Source organism: Oncorhynchus clarkii, chromosome 1 (assembly GCF_045791955.1).
Source record: "Oncorhynchus clarkii lewisi isolate Uvic-CL-2024 chromosome 1, UVic_Ocla_1.0, whole genome shotgun sequence".
NCBI classification, from domain to species: Eukaryota; Metazoa; Chordata; class Actinopteri; order Salmoniformes; family Salmonidae; genus Oncorhynchus; species Oncorhynchus clarkii.
The window spans coordinates 35,290,397-35,311,619 of record NC_092147.1 but is presented as its reverse complement, the minus strand read 5'-3'; the positions used below and the strand labels follow the sequence as shown (position 1 = coordinate 35,311,619).

At 47.5% G+C, this 21,223-nt stretch overlaps 1 protein-coding gene across 7 annotated transcripts in view; it reads right to left on the bottom strand.

The window, feature by feature from the left end:
- Nucleotides 1-2,202: 2,202 nt before the first annotated feature.
- The window catches only part of LOC139406569 (ras association domain-containing protein 7-like), a 58,920-nt gene continuing 39,899 nt past the window's right edge, over nucleotides 2,203-21,223 (bottom strand). For 6 of the 7 annotated variants that reach the window (XM_071149307.1, XM_071149334.1, XM_071149345.1 and 3 more), the window contains 5 exons: nucleotides 10,259-10,465; nucleotides 8,550-9,526; nucleotides 4,676-4,841; nucleotides 4,478-4,585; nucleotides 2,203-2,854 (listed from right to left, as the gene is read on the bottom strand). In XM_071149307.1, the coding sequence (XP_071005408.1) occupies nucleotides 2,823-2,854; nucleotides 4,478-4,585; nucleotides 4,676-4,841; nucleotides 8,550-9,526; nucleotides 10,259-10,361 (1,386 nt within the window). In that variant the 5' untranslated portion in view covers nucleotides 10,362-10,465 and the 3' untranslated portion in view covers nucleotides 2,203-2,822. Of the gene's footprint in view, nucleotides 2,855-4,477; nucleotides 4,586-4,675; nucleotides 4,842-8,549; nucleotides 9,527-10,258; nucleotides 10,466-20,815; nucleotides 20,832-21,223 lie in introns of those variants that run through there. The other variant, XM_071149354.1, reaches the window with a different exon arrangement.

Sequence of the window (21,223 nt, the reverse complement as noted above, 5' to 3'; positions counted from 1 at the left end):
AATTTGGACTCGTCAGACCAAAGGACAGATTTCCACCGGTCTAATGTCCATTGCTTGTGTTTCTTGGCCCAAGCAAGTCTCTTCTTATTATTGGTGTTATTTAGTAGTGGTTTCTTTGCAGCAATTTGACCATGAAGGCCTAATTCATGCAGTCTCCTCTGAACAATTGATGCTGAGATGTGCCTGTTAATTGAACTCTGTGAAGCATTTATTTGGGCTGCAATTTCTGAAGCTGGTAACTCTAATGAACATATCCTCTGCAGCAGAGGTTTCTTTGGGTCTTCCTTTCCTGTGGTGGTCCTCATGAGAGACAGTTACATCATGCTTTTTGCAACTGCACTTGAAGAAACTTTCAAAGTTCTTGAAATTTTCCTGATTGACTGACCTTCATGTCTTAAAGTAATGATGGACTGTCGTTTCTCTTTGCTTATTTCAGCTGTTCTTGCCATAATATGGACTTGGTCTTTTACCAAATAGGGTTATCTTCTGTATACCAACCCCACCTTGTCACAACACAACTGATTGGCTCAAATGTATTAAGAAGGAAAGACATTCCACAAGTTAACTTTTAACAAGGCACACCTGGTAATTTAAATGCATTCCATGTGACTACCTCATGAAGCTGGTTGAGATAATGCCAAGAGTGTACAAAGCTGTCATCAAGGCAAAGTATGGCTACTTTGAAGAATCTCAAATATAACATATTTTGATTTGTTTAACACTTTTTTGGTTACTACATGATTCCATGTGTTATTTCAGTTTTGATGTCTTCACTATTATTCTACAATGAAGAAAATAGCACAAATAAAGAAAAATCCTGGAAAGAGTTTGTGTCCAGACTTTTGACTGGTACTGTGTGTGCCTCAGCTACTCCCCCAACCCACAGAGGTAAGGGTTACAACAGGCATGTAGAGAAATGCCTGACATTGACAAAGTCATGAGACAACTACTGAAGGGTGGAAAAAAGGTCTAAATATATGGGTGCACATACAGTATGTAAAGAGATGAGGAATCTTTTTATGTGCTTTTCTTGGGATTCCTAACAAGTGGTAGCAAGGACAAATATTTACAGAGCTGTGGAGCAGCTAAGCAGAGTTTGTTTCAGGACAGTGGTGGTTCATGTCAATCATTCCATCAGACATCCACCGTGTTTACACAGGTAAACACAGAGAGAGGGAGAACAGTGGGACTAAGTCATCTGACGTGGGTCCGGAGAGAAGTGGGTTTGATCACTGTTTATGATATCACTTACTGTAGTGGTGAAATCTCTAACAAGCTACATTACAGAGCAGAAAACTGAATAGACATTTTACTTTCAATGCTATCTAGTCTGCTAAATACACTTTCAGGACCAGGGCTGCTCATCATAAAGGGTTGGATAGATTTCATTTGCATTTTTGATCATTTGCATAGTCTGTTAAAAGTAGATTGTACTTGTTCCTAGTTATGCACTTGTGTCATGTTTGCTTTGTGAATAAGTTCCTTTTTATTTTCCATGTTCAATTACCGAAGCAAGTCACTGTGGTTGAGATGAGAGGTCTAGACTGGAGCCTGGGAAATGGCGAGTATATGGTATGAGGAAGCACTTGAATAGATAATGAGCGTTCATTAAATGTGTATGTTCAGCCATTTTGTGAGTGGACATGTCAACATAGCATAGTCATGTCCATAGCAATCATTGCTAGGTCACACATACTCTATGCCTACTGTATTATAATCACCCCCCCCCCCCCCCTCCCCATAGCTGCAGGTGCCAGGATGTGTGCACTACTTCCCTCCCACACCAAGAGAGACATTTTTGTAACAGACTGTGTGAGCCACCTGTGTGTAATGAATATATTGTGCTATCTGTCACTCACAGTGCATTGGAAGACTTGCAGTAACCATTCAAAACAGCTCCTTATAGCAGCCATTATTAATCTAGGAATACCTACAGTAAATGTAGAATGCATTAAACAAATGTGCCTCGTAGAAAGAGCGACTTGAGTTTTGAGTCAGCTTTATGCACTAGCATGTGAAATATTTAGAGTTGGACATTCCCAACAACGGCCCATCCTTGCTATATCCTATTGTGTCACTAAACCAGGCCTGTATATGCAAGTACATCTGCAAATATGATGTGGTTTCTTCAATTCTTCAAAGATGTCTTTCAGAGGATTGAACGTTTTCATTCATTCAAAACACACCAACAACAGCCAGATCATCTAAAACATAATGCCTCATCTTTTATTATATTTAAATACACAGAAAAAGTAATAATTCTCTAGGTAAAAGGTTTCCTAAATTATTTTACATTTCATACATAGGTACTATGTATCGTACTTCATATGGTATACAGTAGCCAAATGCTGTAAATATATTTATGTAGTATATACAGTATGTATATAGTATGTCAGTGGAGGCTGCTGAGGGGAGGACGGCTCATAATAATGTCTGGAACGGAGTAAATGGAATGGTATCAACCACATGTGTTTGATACCATTCCATTGACTCCATTACAGCCATTATTAGGAGCCGTCCTCCCCTCAGCAGCATCCACTGTAGCATATGTGGTAATCTGGATAATAATAATGACAGACAGTAGTTATAAAGACAAACAGGGGTTAAATAGAATATGTGGTGGTGACATTAAAGGGATAGTTCACCCAAATCACAAAATTACATATTGGTTTCCATACCCTGTAAGCAGTATAGACAATGCATGACAACAATCCATGCTTTGGATTAGTGTTCCTGGCACTGTTTCCTGTAATTTTATCATTTGGGTGAACTATCCCTTTAACTGAACAGTGAACAACTCCTTGGCCCTGCTGTCCCTTGTTTTATCTCCATGACGATTCTCTGGATGTCACGACTGCAAGACACACAAAAATAAGTGGGGATGATGTCTCCATTCATTTGGTTTGGTTAGGAAAACACTTTTCTCGAAACCAATTTTCTTTTTAAGGCGGAAGGAGAGCTTGCTAGATAGAGACAGTAAAGCATGCCCTGGTAGTGGGTAGAAGTTGGCCCTAACCATTGATTCAGAGTCTGATTCTGAGTTATTTAACCACCTAATGGATTGGGTCATAGGGACAACTGATCCTAGATCTGTGATGAGGGGCAACTTCTACCTCAAGCATGCTACTTCTATTTCCCCAATAAAGCCAGAGAAACAGTCCAAATACCTCAGCAACCTGGAGGGAGGAGGGAGAGCGCACACACACACACACACACACCGTGGAAACCCATTCCAACCAGTTAGGAGGAAACCCAACATCCCACATACAGGGCCATGGCCCTGTTTCAGTACTTCTGAAATGCATTGTTCCATTCTCTGTCCTTAGAAGTAATCACTCATCTGAAATATCATGGAGACTCTTACTTTACACTATCCAATCAAGTTGGATCAGAGATTACGTCACGGAAGGGAGGAAGGAAGGATGCATGTTTAAAGTATTCATACAGGGCCCATGACCTCACACGGGAGAGAATGGACTGTGCAATACACCTTACAGAGTTCTGAGGTCAGGCTCTCTCTCTCTCTCTCTCTTTGGAAGTCAAAGGTCACCAACATACAAGACAATGTGGAAGTAATCTCCCAAACAGAAACATAAAAGCCTCTCTGACACAATAATCAAAAATATATATTTTACACTACAGCCCGATTGGTCAGTCGTTGAGCCTCTTTTATCAATTGTAAAGCAGCAAAAATGTGTATTTGTATGTTTTTAAATGAGGCTCACTCTTTTATACAGAAATAGAGTGGTGACAGTGTAACAGTGTGGTTGTGTTGAAACACAGCTGTCCGTAGAGAATAAGCCTGTTGTTCTGAGGGTGGAGAGACACCCTGCATCGCTGGACTGACTGGGGCAGGGGACACAGCGACATACTGTGGGGAATCATGAAGCACTCACAGCTGCACCACCGGTCTGGATGTTACAGCACAGCTGGAGTGGAGGGAGCAGCAGGAGGCAGAGCTACTGGTAGTCCACAACATGCACAACACACAGAGAGACAGACAGACAGACAGAGAGACAGACAGACAGACAGACAGACAGACAGACAGACAGAAACAACTAGAGAGAATGGTGATCGAGAGAGAGAGAGAGAGACAGAAGTAAGGGAAAGAGAGAGTGGTTGGGACGAAACAGAAAGAGATGAGGGAGGGGAGATGTGCAACTGAGTAAGATGTTAGCAAAGCAGAGTTGAATACCATGATTGTAGACGGACCATTTTAACAGATAACCAGAATGATCAGGGAATCAGATAGCATTAGAGGCGTAAAGGGGCAGTCAGAGGACAGAAGAAGGTCGTTAAGGGAAACCTTCAGGGGCAGGGAGTGGGTTGGGGGCTCCATGCAGGGACCTCCACCCTTTGTAACAGAAAAGAGGGGTGTGGCCGCCAGGCATGGCCCAAAAAATCAAGCCGAGGCAGGGGGGCAGAGCGGAGTGAGACAGGGCGGGGTAGTGGCAGGTAGAGTGTCACACATACACACCCTCAGGGTTGAGGCTGGACACCAGCGGGTTCTGCAGGTTGCGGGGGTGTCCCAGGAACTGCTTGGCTGTGGGGCGGGGAGGCGACTCTGAGGGGAGCAAGCTCAGGCCTGGTGGAGAGAAAGATAGAGGTTTAAGGTGAGCAATCATCTGAGTGAGTGTGTATGTTTGTGTTTGTATGTGTGTGTGTGTAACCGTACCTCCATTCCTATATCCTTCCTGTAGCAGGTGAGCTAGTTCCAGCTGGTCGCTGAGGTCTGTGCGTGAGTGTGTGTGTGTCGGCAGGACGCCCGCCTGCTGGATGAACTGCTGCAGGTTACACTGCCTCAACTCCTTGTTCAGCTCCTCCAACTCCTCCTGCTTCTCCTAAGGAGGGACACAGAGAGGGGGCCAGAACAGTCACACCTAATCCCAAATAGACCCCTAACCCCTACACGGACACACTTAATGATCCTATAGGCATAGGTGTTGTATAGGTAAAAAGTTGAGAATGGGCTTTAATGAGCAAATCTCTCTCCTCATTTCTCTCAAGGGAAAGAGGATACCTAGACACAATTGAATGCACTCAAACAAAATGCGTCTTCCACATTTAACCCAACCCCTCTGAATCAGAGATGTGCAGGGGGCAGCCTTAAATCAACAGCACCCAGGGAGCAGCTGTTGGGGGTTAACTGCCTTGCACAAGGGCAGAACGACATATTTTTCCAACTTGCCGGCTCAAGGATTCAAACCAGCAACATTTAATTTACTGGCCCCACGGCGCCACGCTGAAACTGTCCTCTGAAATGTACATAGGGCAGTTTCAGTCATGTTTGTATTTAGATACAGATAATTAAAGAAGCGGTGAGGTATTTCAGATAATGTATTTCTGAAAAGCTTAGTTGGAATATAAATCAATCACAACTGGCAGAGACATGAAATGTAATTTGCAATCATAGGAACAAAGGCAGACTAACTGGCGCTGGGTTCTTTCAAAGGCTGTAATTCCTTTTCTCACCACCAGAGGGCAGCAACAGCCACAGCATTCATCTCAGATGTCAGATTTATTTAACTAGGCAAGTCAGTTACAAACAAATTCTTATTTTCAATGAGAGCCTAGGAACGGTGGGTTAACAGCCTGTTCAGGGGCAGAATGACAGATTTGTTCCTTGTCAGCTAAGGGATTTGAACTTGCAACCTTTCGGTTACTAGTTCAACGCTCTAACCACTAGGCTACGCTGCCGCCCCAGGGTGGCTTGTCATCATTAACAAACAGCCACTAGCTGCATAAAACTCCAGCTCGCCACTGCTGCCTGCAAAGGTGTAACATTCATGAACATACAGTTCATAAGCTTGTTGCAATCAGCAAAGTATGTTTAAGTGTATAGATGCCCATCAATTTGAATTGAACTTTGAATTGAACTGGGTGAAAAAGCTGGGTGAGAAGCCACTTGTCTTGCCAACGTCAACTATAAAGTCGCTCTCGGAACAGTGGAGAGAGGGAAAGGGGGGGAGATAGAGAGAGATGTGCTCTACACCCTGCCGGAATGGATTAGTTGTGGGAAACAATTGACACCTGCCGGCTCATCTCCATTCAGATTCAGAGTGTTTATAGTCACATGTACTGGGGTTGCAGGTGTGTTTGCAGTGTACCAGGCAGCAAGTGGGTCCTTCCTCCTTGGAGGACCATTTATATAGGGCTAGGTAGCGGAGTGGTTAAGAGCGTTGGGCCAGTAACCGAAAATGTCTTGGCTCGAATCCCCAAGCCAACTAGGTGAAAAATCTGTTGATGTGCCCTTAAGCAAGGCACTTAATCCCAGTTGCTCTGGATAAGAAATGTTGTGACTGACTAAATGAGTCAGTCATCATGACGATGTAGACCAAGTCACACTCCCACTTAGATGATCGACTGGCCTTCTAATGTAGCACAGCCGTTACTTATGGATCCCCAGATGGGTTGTAATAGTCTAAGAGCGCCTATCTTTCTTAATGTGGGATGTAGCAAATGCACTCAACCCACATGAAATACATTAGAATATCATTAGCTACATAATAAAATAAGAGGGGGGGGGGGGGTTATTTGCACAATCAGTGTAGCCTTCTGTTTGTTTTCTTGGATAAACCTTCCAAAACCATTCTTCTACCTTGTCAAAAGCTGTTCTTATTACTGAAACAGAATGTATAATTCTGGGTGTATCTGACCTGAACAGTAGCCCTGATCCACAAAGTGGCTCTGTTCGAGTATCAGGTTTCATGTGAATTATGATGAGGCTTGTGTTTCCCTCCAACTGGGTAAGGCCATTATTCACCAGGCACAGCCTCACCACAACAACAACATTAGAGCCTCACCAATCTGTTTTTTGGGGTCCGATACCGTTTCTGATTTTTTGGGGGGCAAAACCTTCCGATACTGATATATCTGCCGGTACACTGTTTTACAGCTGGGAAATTAAAATAAAAAAGAGCAATTGTCCACTAACTATGCTACAGACTTTGTGACAATTATGACACATAAGAATGTCCACAAGTGTTCAGATAAGAATGAAATTCCCTTTTTTTTCATCCTATATTTGAATCTCAGTTATTGTGGAGTTATCAGCCGATACCGATATAACATTAAAAGGCCGATACCGGCCGACAATATCAGTGAACCGATATACCAGTCCGGCTCTGAACAACATTACCGCCTCCAACTGTAAGCAACCAGACCTGCTTGTGTCCAAGTCAAGCTAAGAAAATGCACTTGTGCAAATGAACAACGGTGGGGAATGTACCCAATTGTCATACTTGAGTAAAAGTAAAGATACCTTAATAGAGAATGACTCAAGTAAAAGTGAAAGTTCCCCAGTAAGATACTACTTGAGTAAAAGTCTAAAAGCATTTGGTTTTAAATATACTTAAGTATCAAAAGTCAATTTAAAAGTATGAATTGAAAATTCCTTATATTAAGCAACCCAGACAGCACAATTTTCTTGTTTTTAAAATTGACGGATAGCCAAATTTACAGATAGCACACTCCAACACTCAGACCTAATTTACAAATGAAGCATTTGTGTTTGATGAGTCTGCAAGATCAGAGGCAGTAGGGACGACCAGGGATGTTCTCTGGATAAGTGTGTGAATTGGACCATGTTCTGTCCTGCTAAGCATTCAAAATGTAATGAGAAAATGTATGGAGTAAAAAGTACATTATTTTCTTTAGGGATGTAGTGAAGTAAAAGTAAAAGTTTTCAAAAATATAAATAGTCAAGTAAAGTACAGATACCCCCAAAAACTACTTTAAACTATTTTTACTTAAGTGCTTTACACCACTATAATTGAATAATGATCTTTATTCTGTTTTGATCATTTTCTCCGTTTAAGATACAAGGATATAAGGAATTAGAGGCACTGTCAATGTCATACGAATGAGAGTACAGATTCGTATATGAGAGAGTATATCCAATCGGTCCAGATGAGAACTAGGCTGTCACAGCCAATCATACCAGACAAGCAAGTTCAGTCAGACACCCAACAGGGGTCACATTACAATTCATAGCAAACATTCTTCCAATTAGATACAAGTTGGATTTAAGTACAAAACATTGTTTAATTTTGAGAAAGTTTTTTTCCCAATAAATATACTGTAGATTTCCCCATCACCATTGGAGTCAGAGATCATATTTACTTGTTGTTGAGTGTCATTGCACTGATAAGTGTATACGTGTGTGTTTGCTGCAGTGTGCTGGCAAGAGGGGGGGAGCGAGGGTTCCTACACCAGTGGTTCCCAAACATTTTTGATAAAGTTTTTCAAATGTTCTTGTGATCTACCAGATCACAACGTAAAAGATCACTGCAGCCCACCATTAATTGATTGATGTCATTGATTGGCTCACTTGGTTTCCCAGGCTTGAATCAGTTTGTCCCACACCATTGACCCCCCATTTGGGTACCACTGAGCTACACCCATTGAGCTTCTTGTGGGTACTGGGTAGGTGTGTGGGTGAAGGAGAGAGCAAGCTACACACCTCTCTCTAGGGCCCTACCCTCTCTCCAGGGCCCTGCCCTCTCTCCAGGGCCCTGCCCTCTCTCCAGGGCCCTGCCCTCTCTCCTTACCTGCAGCAGTGTTTCGGCCTTCCCCAGAGCCTTGTCCGTCTCTGATAACGCCCCCTCCAGCTCCTCGCTGTGCCTCCCCTGGCTCTGTAGCTCCGCCCTCATCGCCCCTAGGGACTCCTCACCCCCTGCCTGATTGGTCCTCCCAGGCTGGGCGACGCCCCCTAGGCTCTCCTGTTGGATCTGCTGCTCAAGCTGGGCGGAGCGAGACGAGAAGTCGTGGAGTCGCCTGCCGCAGTCGTCCATCTTGGAATGGAGCTCCCCTAGCCTCCTCCTCATCCCCCTCTCTCTCTCCACCTCCGCCTGCAGCTCTTCCTCCCAGAACGTCTCGTGGGCCAACTCGGCCTGGTTCCTCCTGGCTGCCTGCTCCAGAGCTTCCATCTCCTCCGGGAGACGAGCCTCTGGGACAGGGGAGGGGGCCGAGGAGGCCCTGTTCCAGGACCGAGAGTCTCTCTCCATGATTTCCAGCTGGGCCTCAATGGCCCTCAGCCTCTCCTGCTGCTGTAGAACCTGCCGGAAAACCTCCTCTTTGGACGGGCCCACTGGAGGGGAGGGAGAGGGAGAGTGGGGGGAGGGAGAAGGGGAGTGTGAGGAGGGAGCATGGTGGGGAGGGATGGGGCTGGGTGAGGTCCTCTGTTCGGGGGAGTCGCGGGGAGACTTTCTGATGAGCTGCTTGGCTTTGGTTCTGGGGGAGGTGGAGGGCCCCAGGTTGAAGGTGAGGGACTTCTTGGGCTGGTTGTGTTTGAGGGGCTCTGGGTCGGGGTGTTTGGGCAGGGGAAGAGGGGTAACCCGGTCCTGGCTGGTACCAGAACCAGACCCTGGTCCATCACTGCTACTGGGGCCGGTGCGGCGCAGGAAGAACTGGACATCGTTGCTGTGCTGGCCCAGCTTGGCCAGGGACTCCAGGGGCTTCTCATTGGCTAACAGTTGCCTCTCTGAGTCCCTCAGTCTCTGGATTAGCACATAGCGACCTGTCTGACCTGTGGCAGGAAGAGAGCGGGAAAGAGATCGGGAGAGAGAGGGAGAGACAGAGAGCCACAAATCACCACACATACCAGACATCACCACACAAATACACAGTAAGTGGGCATCATGTTGACACCCAAAGTTCCATAATATATACAGTTAACTGCTAGTTTCCCTCTCTCTAGCTCTGGGCTATGGCTAATGGCTATACAAGACTCTAAACTCTAGGTCTGCAGTCCTTCACTCAACTCTCTCTCTCTCTCTCACTCACTTCTCTTAGCAATGAAAAATATGAGTAGAAGACTGTTGTATAAGTCTTATACAACATATAAACATGTTCAAACAAACTGAAATCTCCATGAGGACTCTGAAATGAGGACAAGCTCTCCCTAATGACCTGGCAGCCGCTCACGCACAGAGGAAAGGAAACTGCTAAATATGGAGTTTAGTTTTTGGCACTGCAGTATGCGGCTTCAGTACAGCCTGAGGGTGTGGTGACAGAAGCTTGCTCCATACCAAGTCAACCCCTAGCCCCTTTCCCCCTTGGCACTTCTTTGAGGTCAGAAAGGATGGGATAGGTGGAAGACATATGGTAATACAGGAGTTCCACCTTGCACTATGATCAGTGGGATTTTCACCATATTGCTGAATCCTATCCAATCTTTTCAGATCTAGTTAAGTGACTATGGGGTAGGGGCCAGTCAGGGTTGGTTTGGAAAGAGAGGAAGAGAGACTGAGATACTGACCAATGGCCTGAGCCAGTGCGATGACCACATCCTGGCAGGAAGTCTCCTCTGATAGGCCACAGACCACGCGCACCACTCCATCCACCCACACCTTCAGCTCCATCTGAGACACCACGCTATGAGATGTGACAAGGACTTCCGTTCAGATCCGCTTGGCTTGGCTCGGATTGGCTCAGTTCAGCATTGCATGGTACTACTGACTCCTCTCTGCAAGGAAGAGAAACATGGATAAGATTAATTAACAACACCCTCACAACCAACCAACCAACCAACCGACCAACCAACCAACCAACCAACCAACCAACCAACCAACCAACCGAACCAACCAACCAACCCAACCAACCAACCAACCAACCGAACCAACCAACCAACCGAACCAACCAAACCAACCGAACCAACCAACCAACCGAACCAACCAACCAACCAACCAACCAACCAACCAACCAACCAACCGAACCAACCAACCAACCAACCGAACCAACCAACCAACCGAACCAACCAACCAACCAACCGAACCAAAATATTATACATGTTACACAGAACATGTCGAACTTCCACAACGTTATCTAGCCAAAGGGGGTGAAAAAAAGTCATCCCTCAAGACACAGCAGCATAATATTGTTGCTAACTTTAACACACCCTGTAGGCATCTGTGTCACATACAAGTGGCCCATTTCCTTCTCCATCTGTTGATTATTGAGGCTATGGGTTTAGCATCTCTCCTGCAGGCTTTATACGTAACAGAGCCGTTTTGACGTCAGGCCCTGCGTATGTGTGACTGAGTCTACCAGCAGTGAATGAGGTTTATATTTCCAGCCCACTGCTCCTGGGGAGCTGAGCAGAGCCGAGTATTGCGTTCCTGAAGTTTCCTGTTGGTTAGTTAGAGCTCCGATGGTACCTCACGGACCCGAGAGCGTCAACACAGATCTGTAACCCAATTAAATTTCCCACTTCCCTCCTTCAAAGACGTTAAGACAGCTTATTGCCAAAGGGAGTGGACAGGCAGAATGCACTGTAGCCACTGTGTGTGTGTGTGTGTTCCACTTTGATGCCTCCCACCAGGAGCTGACCTGGCAGACCTGGCAGACCTGGAACTTCAGAGACTGTCTCTGGGAAGAGCAGCGCAGCCTAACACAGGATGAGATTTACCTTAAGCCTGAGTGTATTTCACAGTGACGAACAGGAACAGCACTTACCACTTCCCTGTGTGCCGATTTATGACTATGCTTGATCTGCTCTCCACTAATAACAAGGCAATAACATGCGTAGCCTGACTCAAAGTCAATAAAGCACACACAGAGACCTTATTTTTTATTTATATGACAGTAGTAGTAGGCTAGGCCTATAAAAGTGTCTCATTTGGCACATGATAACTCAGTAAGGCCAAAGACACCAATATGGCAGCGTGATCCTTAGAAAGGTTCTGTCAACATGAGTAATAGATCATATGACCCACTTGCTGTGTAACTGGCACACAGCACAGCTAGTGTTCGAGCTCCTCCCCCTAGCCTAGCTCCTCCCCCTCCTCTCGCTGAGGTGTTTTAACCCAAATCGTCTATTATCTCCTCCCCATTTTGAATGTTGACTGTGGTCCAGGCGCCACCTATACGGGAGCTGCCCAGCAGGAATGCACTGACTTCATCTGACGAGCACAAGAATTCCAGCTTTCTTAACAAACGTCATTATTACGGTTTATATACCATTACTAGCTCCCCTCCCTGTGACCAAACTACCCCCAACATTACTCATGATGTGGTATTTATAGGCCAAACACTGGACGAGCTGGGTATCATCAGGGGAGCTCATTTGGCAACAGGACACAGAACTATTCGCAACACCACCACACAAAGGAGTCAAAACTCAACATTGCCACATTTTTATCTATCTTCCGGTTACTCACACAGGCTGTTTTCATTTAGAATGCAAGTCAGGGAGGGAGGAAGGGTTCATCTGCGTATCAACCTCACCAAAAGAGCATTCTAGCACTATGGTGGAATTGTCACGACTGACCAAAATATTTTTTCACTGTACTGCAATAACTATGTGCACATAAAAAACTCACACACAGACCAAAGTGTGTTCACTCTAATCGAGATGAGATAAAATGAGTCATCAATCTCTATCGCATTGCTTATCTCCTTCAATAACAGCCCTCTTTCCTTCCTCTGGTATCGGTCAGGCCGAGAGCAGTGGAATGCTACCTTACAGGCCTGTGTGAGAGAGAGGGAGAGAGAGACGCTGGAACAAACTCTCCTTTGTCTGTGAGAAGACTAGGACTCTAAAAATATACTCAGTAAACCAGTAAATCAAACATGGCATCCAACACCAACCCATCACAATGGCCTGAGAGAGACACCGCTCAACACACTCAGGTAGGAAACTGGAACAAACACGACACCTGAATTCTACAAAATGGCTTCCTTTCCTTGTCACTTGTATTGAATCTGCCGAACTGGACGATAGATGGAAGCAAGTGTAAAAGTTGATATAGGCCTCCAAAGATTTCCTTTAATTTATCTAGTGTTTTCAGATGGTTGTAACATCAGGTGGTGAGATAAGGTGAGGACATATTAGATAAGAAGAGGGTAACGCTTTGGATTAACAGAGGTATCTGTCCCCTGACCCCTATACATTAGCTCAATCTCATATAGCACCTCACCTGACCAAGTCTTATTATCCAAATGAGCCCTGTGTGTTGGGGGTGTGACAGGTTCCCACGCTGCCTATGACACCCTGTGACAGCTTAGGAGTAGAGTGTGCCATGACAAGCTGTCCTCCAACAAAAACACACCTCCTAGACAGTGAAATGTGATCAAGCACAGCAACAGGAAATAAACCAACCACGTTACTGCCTGGCTATTCTCACTGTTTGTCACAGGAACAACAGTGGTATCTATGGGGCATTACCATGTAAAAAGCCCCATGAGCACTATCATGTGAAGTTTATAGGAGAACATACAATTTGGTGTCAAATGGAAGCTAAGAGAAATAAGGCATATGTGTTTTTGAACCATTTTCCAGGAATTAGCTACATTTTTTTTCTCCACTGTACTCTAATGTGATGTGCTGTCCAAACTTGTGAAACACAGACGTCTGTAATTGGTTCAGATTTTGTCTGGCCAGGGCGGACTGACCAAATGTCAATTACTTTCAACATCCAAGGACGTCCACTGTCAGTCGGTGCTTGATACATTGAATAGAAAACAAGAGTAGGTGTCATGGGAGGTGTCAGTAAGAGCTGGGAGAAGTGACATAATATTGAGAGAGGAGAGAGAGAAAGAGGGAGAGGGAGGGGCTGTCAAGACTGTTGTCACAGTCTTGCCTTGACCACTAGACAACAGAAAGAGAAAGAAAAAAAACATTATGGGCTCAACATAACAACATGTCAGTGGAAGGGAGGACAGTAGCAGGTGACCAGTGGAAGGGAGGACAGTAATAGGAGACCAGTGGAAGGGATGACAGTAGCAGGAGACCAGTGGAAGGGAGGACAGTAGCAGGTGACCAGTGGAAGGGAGGACAGTAGCAGGTGACCAGTGGAAGGGAGGACAGTAGCAAGTGACCAGTGGAAGGGATGACAGTAGCAGGAGACCAGTGGAAGGGATGACAGTAGCAGGTGACCAGTGGAAGGGAGGACAGTAGCAGGTGACCAGTGGAAGGGATGACAGTAGCAGGTGACCAGTGGAAGGGATGACAGTAGCAGGAGACCAGTGGAAGGGATGACAGTAGCAGGTGACCAGTGGAAGGGATGACAGTAGCAGGAGACCAGTGGAAGGGAGGACAGTAGCAGGTGACCAGTGGAAGGGAAGACAGTAGCAGGTGACCAGTGGAAGGGAAGACAGTAGCAGGTGACCAGTGGAAGTGAGGACAGTTGCAGGAGACCAGTGGAAGGGAGGACAGTAGCAGGAGACCAGTGGAAGGGAGGACAGTAGCAGATGACCAGTGGAAGGGAGGACAGTAGCAGGTAACCAGTGGAAGGGAGGACAGTAGCAGGTGACCAGTGGAAGGGAGGACAGTAGCAGGTGACCAGTGGAAGGGAGGACAGTAGCAGGAGACCAGTGGAAGGGAGGACAGTAGCAGATGACCAGTGGAAGGGAGGACAGTAGCAGGTGACCAGTGGAAGGGAGGACAGTAGCAGGTGACCAGTGGAAGGGAGGACAGTAGCAGGTGACCAGTGGAAGGGAGGACAGTAGCAGGAGACCAGTGGAAGGGAGGACAGTAGCAGGTAACCAGTGGAAGGGAGGACAGTAGCAGGAGACCAGTGGAAGGGAGGACAGTAGCAGGAGACCAGTGGAAGGGAGGACAGTAGCAGGTGACCAGTGGAAGGGAGGACAGTAGCAGGTAACCAGTGGAAGGGAGGACAGTAGCAGGACACCAGTGGAAGGGAGGACAGTAGCAGGTGACCAGTGGAAAGGAGGACAGTAGCAGGAGACCAGTGGAAGGGAGGACAGTAGCAGGTGACCAGTGGAAGGGAGGACAGTAGCAGGAGACCAGTGGAAGGGAGGACAGTAGCAGGAGACCAGTGGAAGGGAGGACAGTAGCAGGTGACCAGTGGAAGGGAGGACAGTAGCAGGAGACCAGTGGAAGGGAGGACAGTAGCAGGAGACCAGTGGAAGGGAGGACAGTAGCAGGAGACCAGTGGAAGGGAGGACAGTAGCAGGTGACCAGTGGAAGGGAGAACAGTAGCAGGTGACCAGTGGAAGGGAGGACAGTAGCAGGTAACCAGTGGAAGGGAGGACAGTAGCAGGAGACCAGTGGAAGGGAGGACAGTAGCAGGTGACCAGTGGAAGGGAGGACAGTAGCAGGTAACCAGTGGAAGGGAGGACAGTAGCAGGAGACCAGTGGAAGGGAGGACAGTAGCAGGTGACCAGTGGAAGGGAGGACAGTAGCAGGTGACCAGTGGAAGGGAGGACAGTAGCAGGTAACCAGTGGAAGGGAGGACAGTAGCAGGAGACCAGTGGAAGGGAGGACAGTAGCAGGAGACCAGTGGAAGGGAGGACAGTAGCAGGTGACCAGTGGAAGGGAGGACAGTAGCAGGAGACCAGTGGAAGGGAGGACAGTAGCAGGAGACCAGTGGAAGGGAGGACAGTAGCAGGTGACCAGTGGAAGGGAGGACAGTAGCAGGTGACCAGTGGAAGGGAGGACAGTAGCAGGTGACCAGTGGAAGGGAGGACAGTAGCAGGTAACCAGTGGAAGGGAGGACAGTAGCAGGAGACCAGTGGAAGGGAGGACAGTAGCAGGTGACCAGTGGAAGGGAGGACAGTAGCAGGTGACCAGTGGAAGGGAGGACAGTAGCAGGTAACCAGTGGAAGGGAGGACAGTAGCAGGAGACCAGTGGAAGGGAGGACAGTAGCAGGTGACCAGTGGAAGGGAGGACAGTAGCAGGTAACCAGTGGAAGGGAGGACAGTAGCAGGTGACCAGTGGAAGGGAGGACAGTAGCAGGTGACCAGTGGAAGGGAGGACAGTAGCAGGTAACCAGTGGAAGGGAGGACAGTAGCAGGTGACCAGTGGAAGGGAGGACAGTAGCAGGTAACCAGTGGAAGGGAGGACTGTAGCAGGTAACCAGTGGAAGGGAGGACAGTAGCAGGTAACCAGTGGAAGGGAGGACAGTAGCAGGTGACCAGTGGAAGGGAGGACAGTAGCAGGAGACCAGTGGAAGGGAGGACAGTAACAGGTGACCAGTGGAAGGGAGGACAGTAGCAGGAGACCAGTGGAAGGGAGGACAGTAGCAGGTAACCAGTGGAAGGGAAGACAGTAGCAGGTAACCAGTGGAAGGGAGGACAGTAGCAGGAGACCAGTGGAAGGGAGGACAGTAGCAGGTAACCAGTGGAAGGGAGGACAGTAGCAGGTAACCAGTGGAAGGGAGGACAGTAGCAGGTGACCAGTGGAAGGGAGGACAGTAGCAGGTGACCAGTGGAAGGGATGACAGTAGCAGGTAACCAGTGGAAGGGAGGACAGTAGCAGGTGACCAGTGGAAGGGAGGACAGTAGCAGGTAACCAGTGGAAGGGAGGACAGTAGCAGGAGACCAGTGGAAGGGAGGACAGTAGCAGGAGACCAGTGGAAGGGAGGACAGTAGCAGGTGACCAGTGGAAGGGAGGACAGTAGCAGGAGACCAGTGGAAGGGAGGACAGTAGCAGGTAACCAGTGGAAGGGAGGACAGTAGCAGGTAACCAGTGGAAGGGAGGACAGTAGCAGGTAACCAGTGGAAGGGAGGACAGTAGCAGGAGACCAGTGGAAGGGAGGACAGTAGCAGGTAACCAGTGGAAGGGAGGACAGTAGCAGGTAACCAGTGGAAGGGAGGACAGTAGCAGGAGACCAGTGGAAGGGAGGACAGTAGCAGGTGACCAGTGGAAGGGAGGACAGTAGCAGGTGACCAGTGGAAGGGAGGACAGTAGCAGGTAACCAGTGGAAGGGAGGACAGTAGCAGGTAACCAGTGGAAGGGAGGACAGTAGCAGGTAACCAGTGGAAGGGAGGACAGTAGCAGGTAACCAGTGGAAGGGAGGACAGTAGCAGGTAACCAGTGGAAGGGAGGACAGTAGCAGGTAACCAGTGGAAGGGAGGACAGTCGCAGGTAACCAGTGGAAGGGAGGACAGTAGCAGGTAACCAGTGGAAGGGAGGACAGTAGCAGGTAACCAGTGGAAGGGAGGACAGTAGCAGGTAACCAGTGGAAGGGAGGACAGTAGCAGGTAACCAGTGGAAGGGAGGACAGTCGCAGGTAACCAGTGGAAGGGAGGACAGTAGCAGGTAACCAGTGGAAGGGAGGACAGTAGCAGGTAACCAGTGGAAGGGAGGACAGTAGCAGGTAACCAGTGGAAGGGAGGAGCCTTTGCTTATTCCTCATTTCTCATATGGAAAATGGTTGAAACATGTATAGTGGAGTCCTAAATTATTGACACCCCTGATAAATAAAGTAGTCAAAAGTTCAGTATTTGGTCCCATATTTCTAGCATGCTATGATAACATCAAGCTTGTGAATCTACAAACTTGTTGGATGCACTTCTTTCTGGTTGTGTTTCAGATCATTTTGTGCTCAATATAAATGAATTGTTAATAATGTATTGTGTCATTGTCACGTCTACTCCTGCTCCACCTCTCCAGCGCTCGACGTCTCTAGGTTTACTAACCACCAGTCCTGGCAACCCATCATATACGCACACCTGTGCCTCAAGTGTTCTCTCTACAGCTCTAGTGGACTCCAGTGCCGCTGGGAACATCATCGACCAGGCCCTCGCCTCCTCCCTGAACTTAACCTCATACCCGCTCTCCTCTCCTTTTCCTGTCCCAAGCCACGGATATGCGACCATTGGGATCCGGCACATCACAGCACCACTCACTCTCACTGTGGGAGAGCCTTCACGGAGAAGCTGAGGGTCATGGTCAGTCTCACATTCGGATACTGGCCTCTGTCCCATGGGCAGGTGGAGAGGACCAACCAGGACCTGGGGAGGTTACTTAGGAGTCACTGCCTGGACCGGCAGGGGGAGTGGGCCTCAGAACTCACTTTGTCACTCCTCCACCGAGCTGTCTCCCTACCAGTGCGTCCTGGGGTACCAGCCGGCCCTGGCCCCGTGGACACCGAGCCAGATTGAAGCCTATGCGGTGGATGAGTGGTTCCGGCGTGCAGAGGAGGTTTGGAACGCCTCCCACGAGAGGCTCCAATGTGCCGTCAACCGACAGAAGGACCAGGCGGACCGCCACCGTAGTGAGGCTCCCGTGTTCCATCCTGGTGATCGCGTCTGACTCTCCACCAGGAACCTCCCGCTCCGCTTGCCCTGTCGGAAGCTGAGTTTGTGGGGCATTTCAATGTCCTCCGGAGGGTCATTGAGTTAATATACCGATTACAGCTCCTCACTAACTACCGGATCTGACCTTATTTTCATGTTTCCCTCCTCAGGCCGATGGTTCCTGGTCTCCTGGCTGATGCTGTCCCCCACGACACTCCTCCACCTCCCTTGGATGTTGAGGGAAGCCCTGCCTATGCCGTCAGATCCCTCCTGGACTCCCAATGTTGTGTCCCATCATTAGGTACACCTGAACTTCATCACTACCCTGATTACTCACCTTTTATTTAGCCCTCAGTTGTCATCAGTCCTTAGGTGTTATTGTTTTCTCCCACATTCAGTACTCTTCACATGTCATCAGTCCTTAGGTGTTATTGTTTTCTCCCACATTCAGTACTCTTCTCATGTCATCAGTCCTTAGGTGTTATTGTTTTCTCCCACATTCAGTACTCTTCTCATGTCATCAGTCCTTAGGTGTTATTGTTTTCTCACACATTCAGTACTCTTCTCATGTCATCAGTCCTTAGGTGTTATTGTTTTCTCACACATTCAGTACTCTTCTCATGTCATCAGTCCTTAGGTGTTATTGTTTTCTCCCACATTCAGTACTCTTCACATGTCATCAGTCCTTAGGTGTTATTGTTTTCTCCCACATTCAGTACTCTTCTCATGTCATCAGTCCATTATTCACTTCACCTTCTGCACCTGCTTTCTGACTCCCGGTCTGTTACGTTACGCTCATTTTGGAGTCACTTTTATTGTATATTAGAATAGAATATGTTTCTTAACACTACTACATTAATGTGGATGCTACCATGATTATGGATAATCCTGAATGAATTGTGAATAATGATGAGTGAGAAAGTTCATACCCCCAAGAAATGCTACTCTCTCGAAATTACCAAAAAAACAGGGGATATGACCCTCTGTAACTTGCTCACTCGTCATTATTCATGACCCCTACCTTTCTGGAGAAAAATAAATAAATGGTGCACATCTATCCTGGGATAATGTAAGTATGTCAACGAGACGTCCAGCAGCCTCTGACAGCTTCTCCAACCCCAACTGTCTTCAGGTCGACTTCACCACATCCTTACAGCGGCATTTCAAGGCCTGACTAACACTCATCTATGTGGTTGTGGAGGATCCACACAGACCACTGACACATGTTCAGAAACACATCCACCACCACTTTCCAGGTTTTCAAAAACACAAATATCCACCCAGGCCCTCCACACCCAAAAGTCTCAGAGAACAGACAAAAAAGCAGCCCAGAAATATCCCCCGCCCCGACCCCCTCAACCCACCCTGAGTTGCTCAATGCTGCTCTACTCATGCTCATTATCTCCTAGTTCAGTCCAGATCCACCCAGAGAGACAGAACAGTGATTACAGACATGTGCCCTTCCCTTCTCTCACTTCCCTTCTCTTTTCATGCCTCTCATCATCATCATGAAGCCTCCAACATGGCTGCTTGCTACACACTCATCATTATTCCAGTGGAAAAAACAAACACTGACACACAGTCTGGTGCTCTGAAGGCTAAGACTCTTGCCACAGCTTGTTCTAGCATTGAATAGGCTGAATAATGAGGTGCTGCTCCTCAGAAGAGAGAGCTCCTTGTCCTGATAACCTCTAACCATGGTTACCATAGACACATTCCTGTGGCTACTAACTCGCTTGATAGATCACTCTAAACACACACACACACACACACACACACATTCACAAAGATTCACACACACATGCACGCTCACGCAAACGCACACAGATTCACACAAGTACGCAGTGTTTCAAAAGTATCTATAATCTGATTACAATCTTTTTGCTGGTAGCGTGACTGCTGACGCAAACGCACACAGATTCGCACACAGTGGTCCATGCAAACCAATTCTAGGTTTCCACCGTACAGTAGAGGTGATGGTCATTCATTGGTGACATTTGCCTAGTTTAATGTCAGCCAAGCTACTAGGGTCAGCTCTCAGGGGGACAGGAACACACATCTACATTCGACAGAGCACAAAAGACTCAGTACAGGTTTTCCTCAAGTGACCAGCATCAAAGCCCACACCGACACACAGGCAGCATATATCTTTCCATCTGTGTGTAAAAGACTGTTTGTATCTGTATGAGTTACAGTGTCGGCTGTATACAGCACAGGACCCAAGACAAGCAGAGCATGAAGAGGCCTCCATAGGTACTCCACAGCTGTTCATAGAGGGGAACACGCACACACACATTCACAAAGACACACCTACTTGCTGTACGTCAGACACACCTTATAATAAAGGATATGGGAAAACTTTCTGCATGTGCTTTAGGATATGAATCCGATCCAACGCCTTCCCCTTAGGCAGTGAAAAGCAAGGAGCGGTATGGGTGGATGTGTGCCCACACTAACTGTGCTACATGCTAATTCAAATCTATCCCCGCCCCTCAGAGAGAAAGCACTGTTGACACCAAGGCCCAAAACTATTATTGTACAATCACTGAGAGAGAGAGAGAGAGAGAGAGAGAGAGAGAGAGAGAGAGAGAGAGAGAGAGAGAGTATCCCTTGTCACTGAGTAGTCACATGGAAGAGAGGAGAACAATGAGGAACAAAGGCCAGTGTACAGCACACACACCCTCAAAGATGACGCACGCACACACACACAGAGTTTCAAATGCGTTCTCTTTCTCTATGAAACACAAACATTAAAACCCGAATTTCTGTTCTCCCTAATATCCTCACTCACAGGCATACACACACAGTCCTTGACACATCAACAGCCAGTACCAGTGTAAGTATCAACCCCAGCACCCTGAAGTGTGATAATGAGTGTCATTCTGGCTGTCTGGACGGTGGGCAGTGCCCTAGCGACGGGCACGGCTCTGCCTGCTGTGCCACTCTCACCTCTGGGCAGAGCCAGAGACAGTAAACAGCTGGCACCAACCACCCTGGTCCCATCTGCACTTTGGAGAGACTCATTGTTACAATGGTCACAATATATTCCTCTGGGTTCCTCTTGCTTTGCACCCCAGAGACACTGATTGCTGCTCCTATCGGTAATGTACAACAACATAGTCTGTCACAATGGGCTCCACATATTTATGTCGTCCTCACGCTCGCTTTGTTTGTTCGGCTTGACACTCATTCCCGGCTTTGTTGGTTCTGTCCGTCTTGTCAGGCCGTCTGTTTTATGAC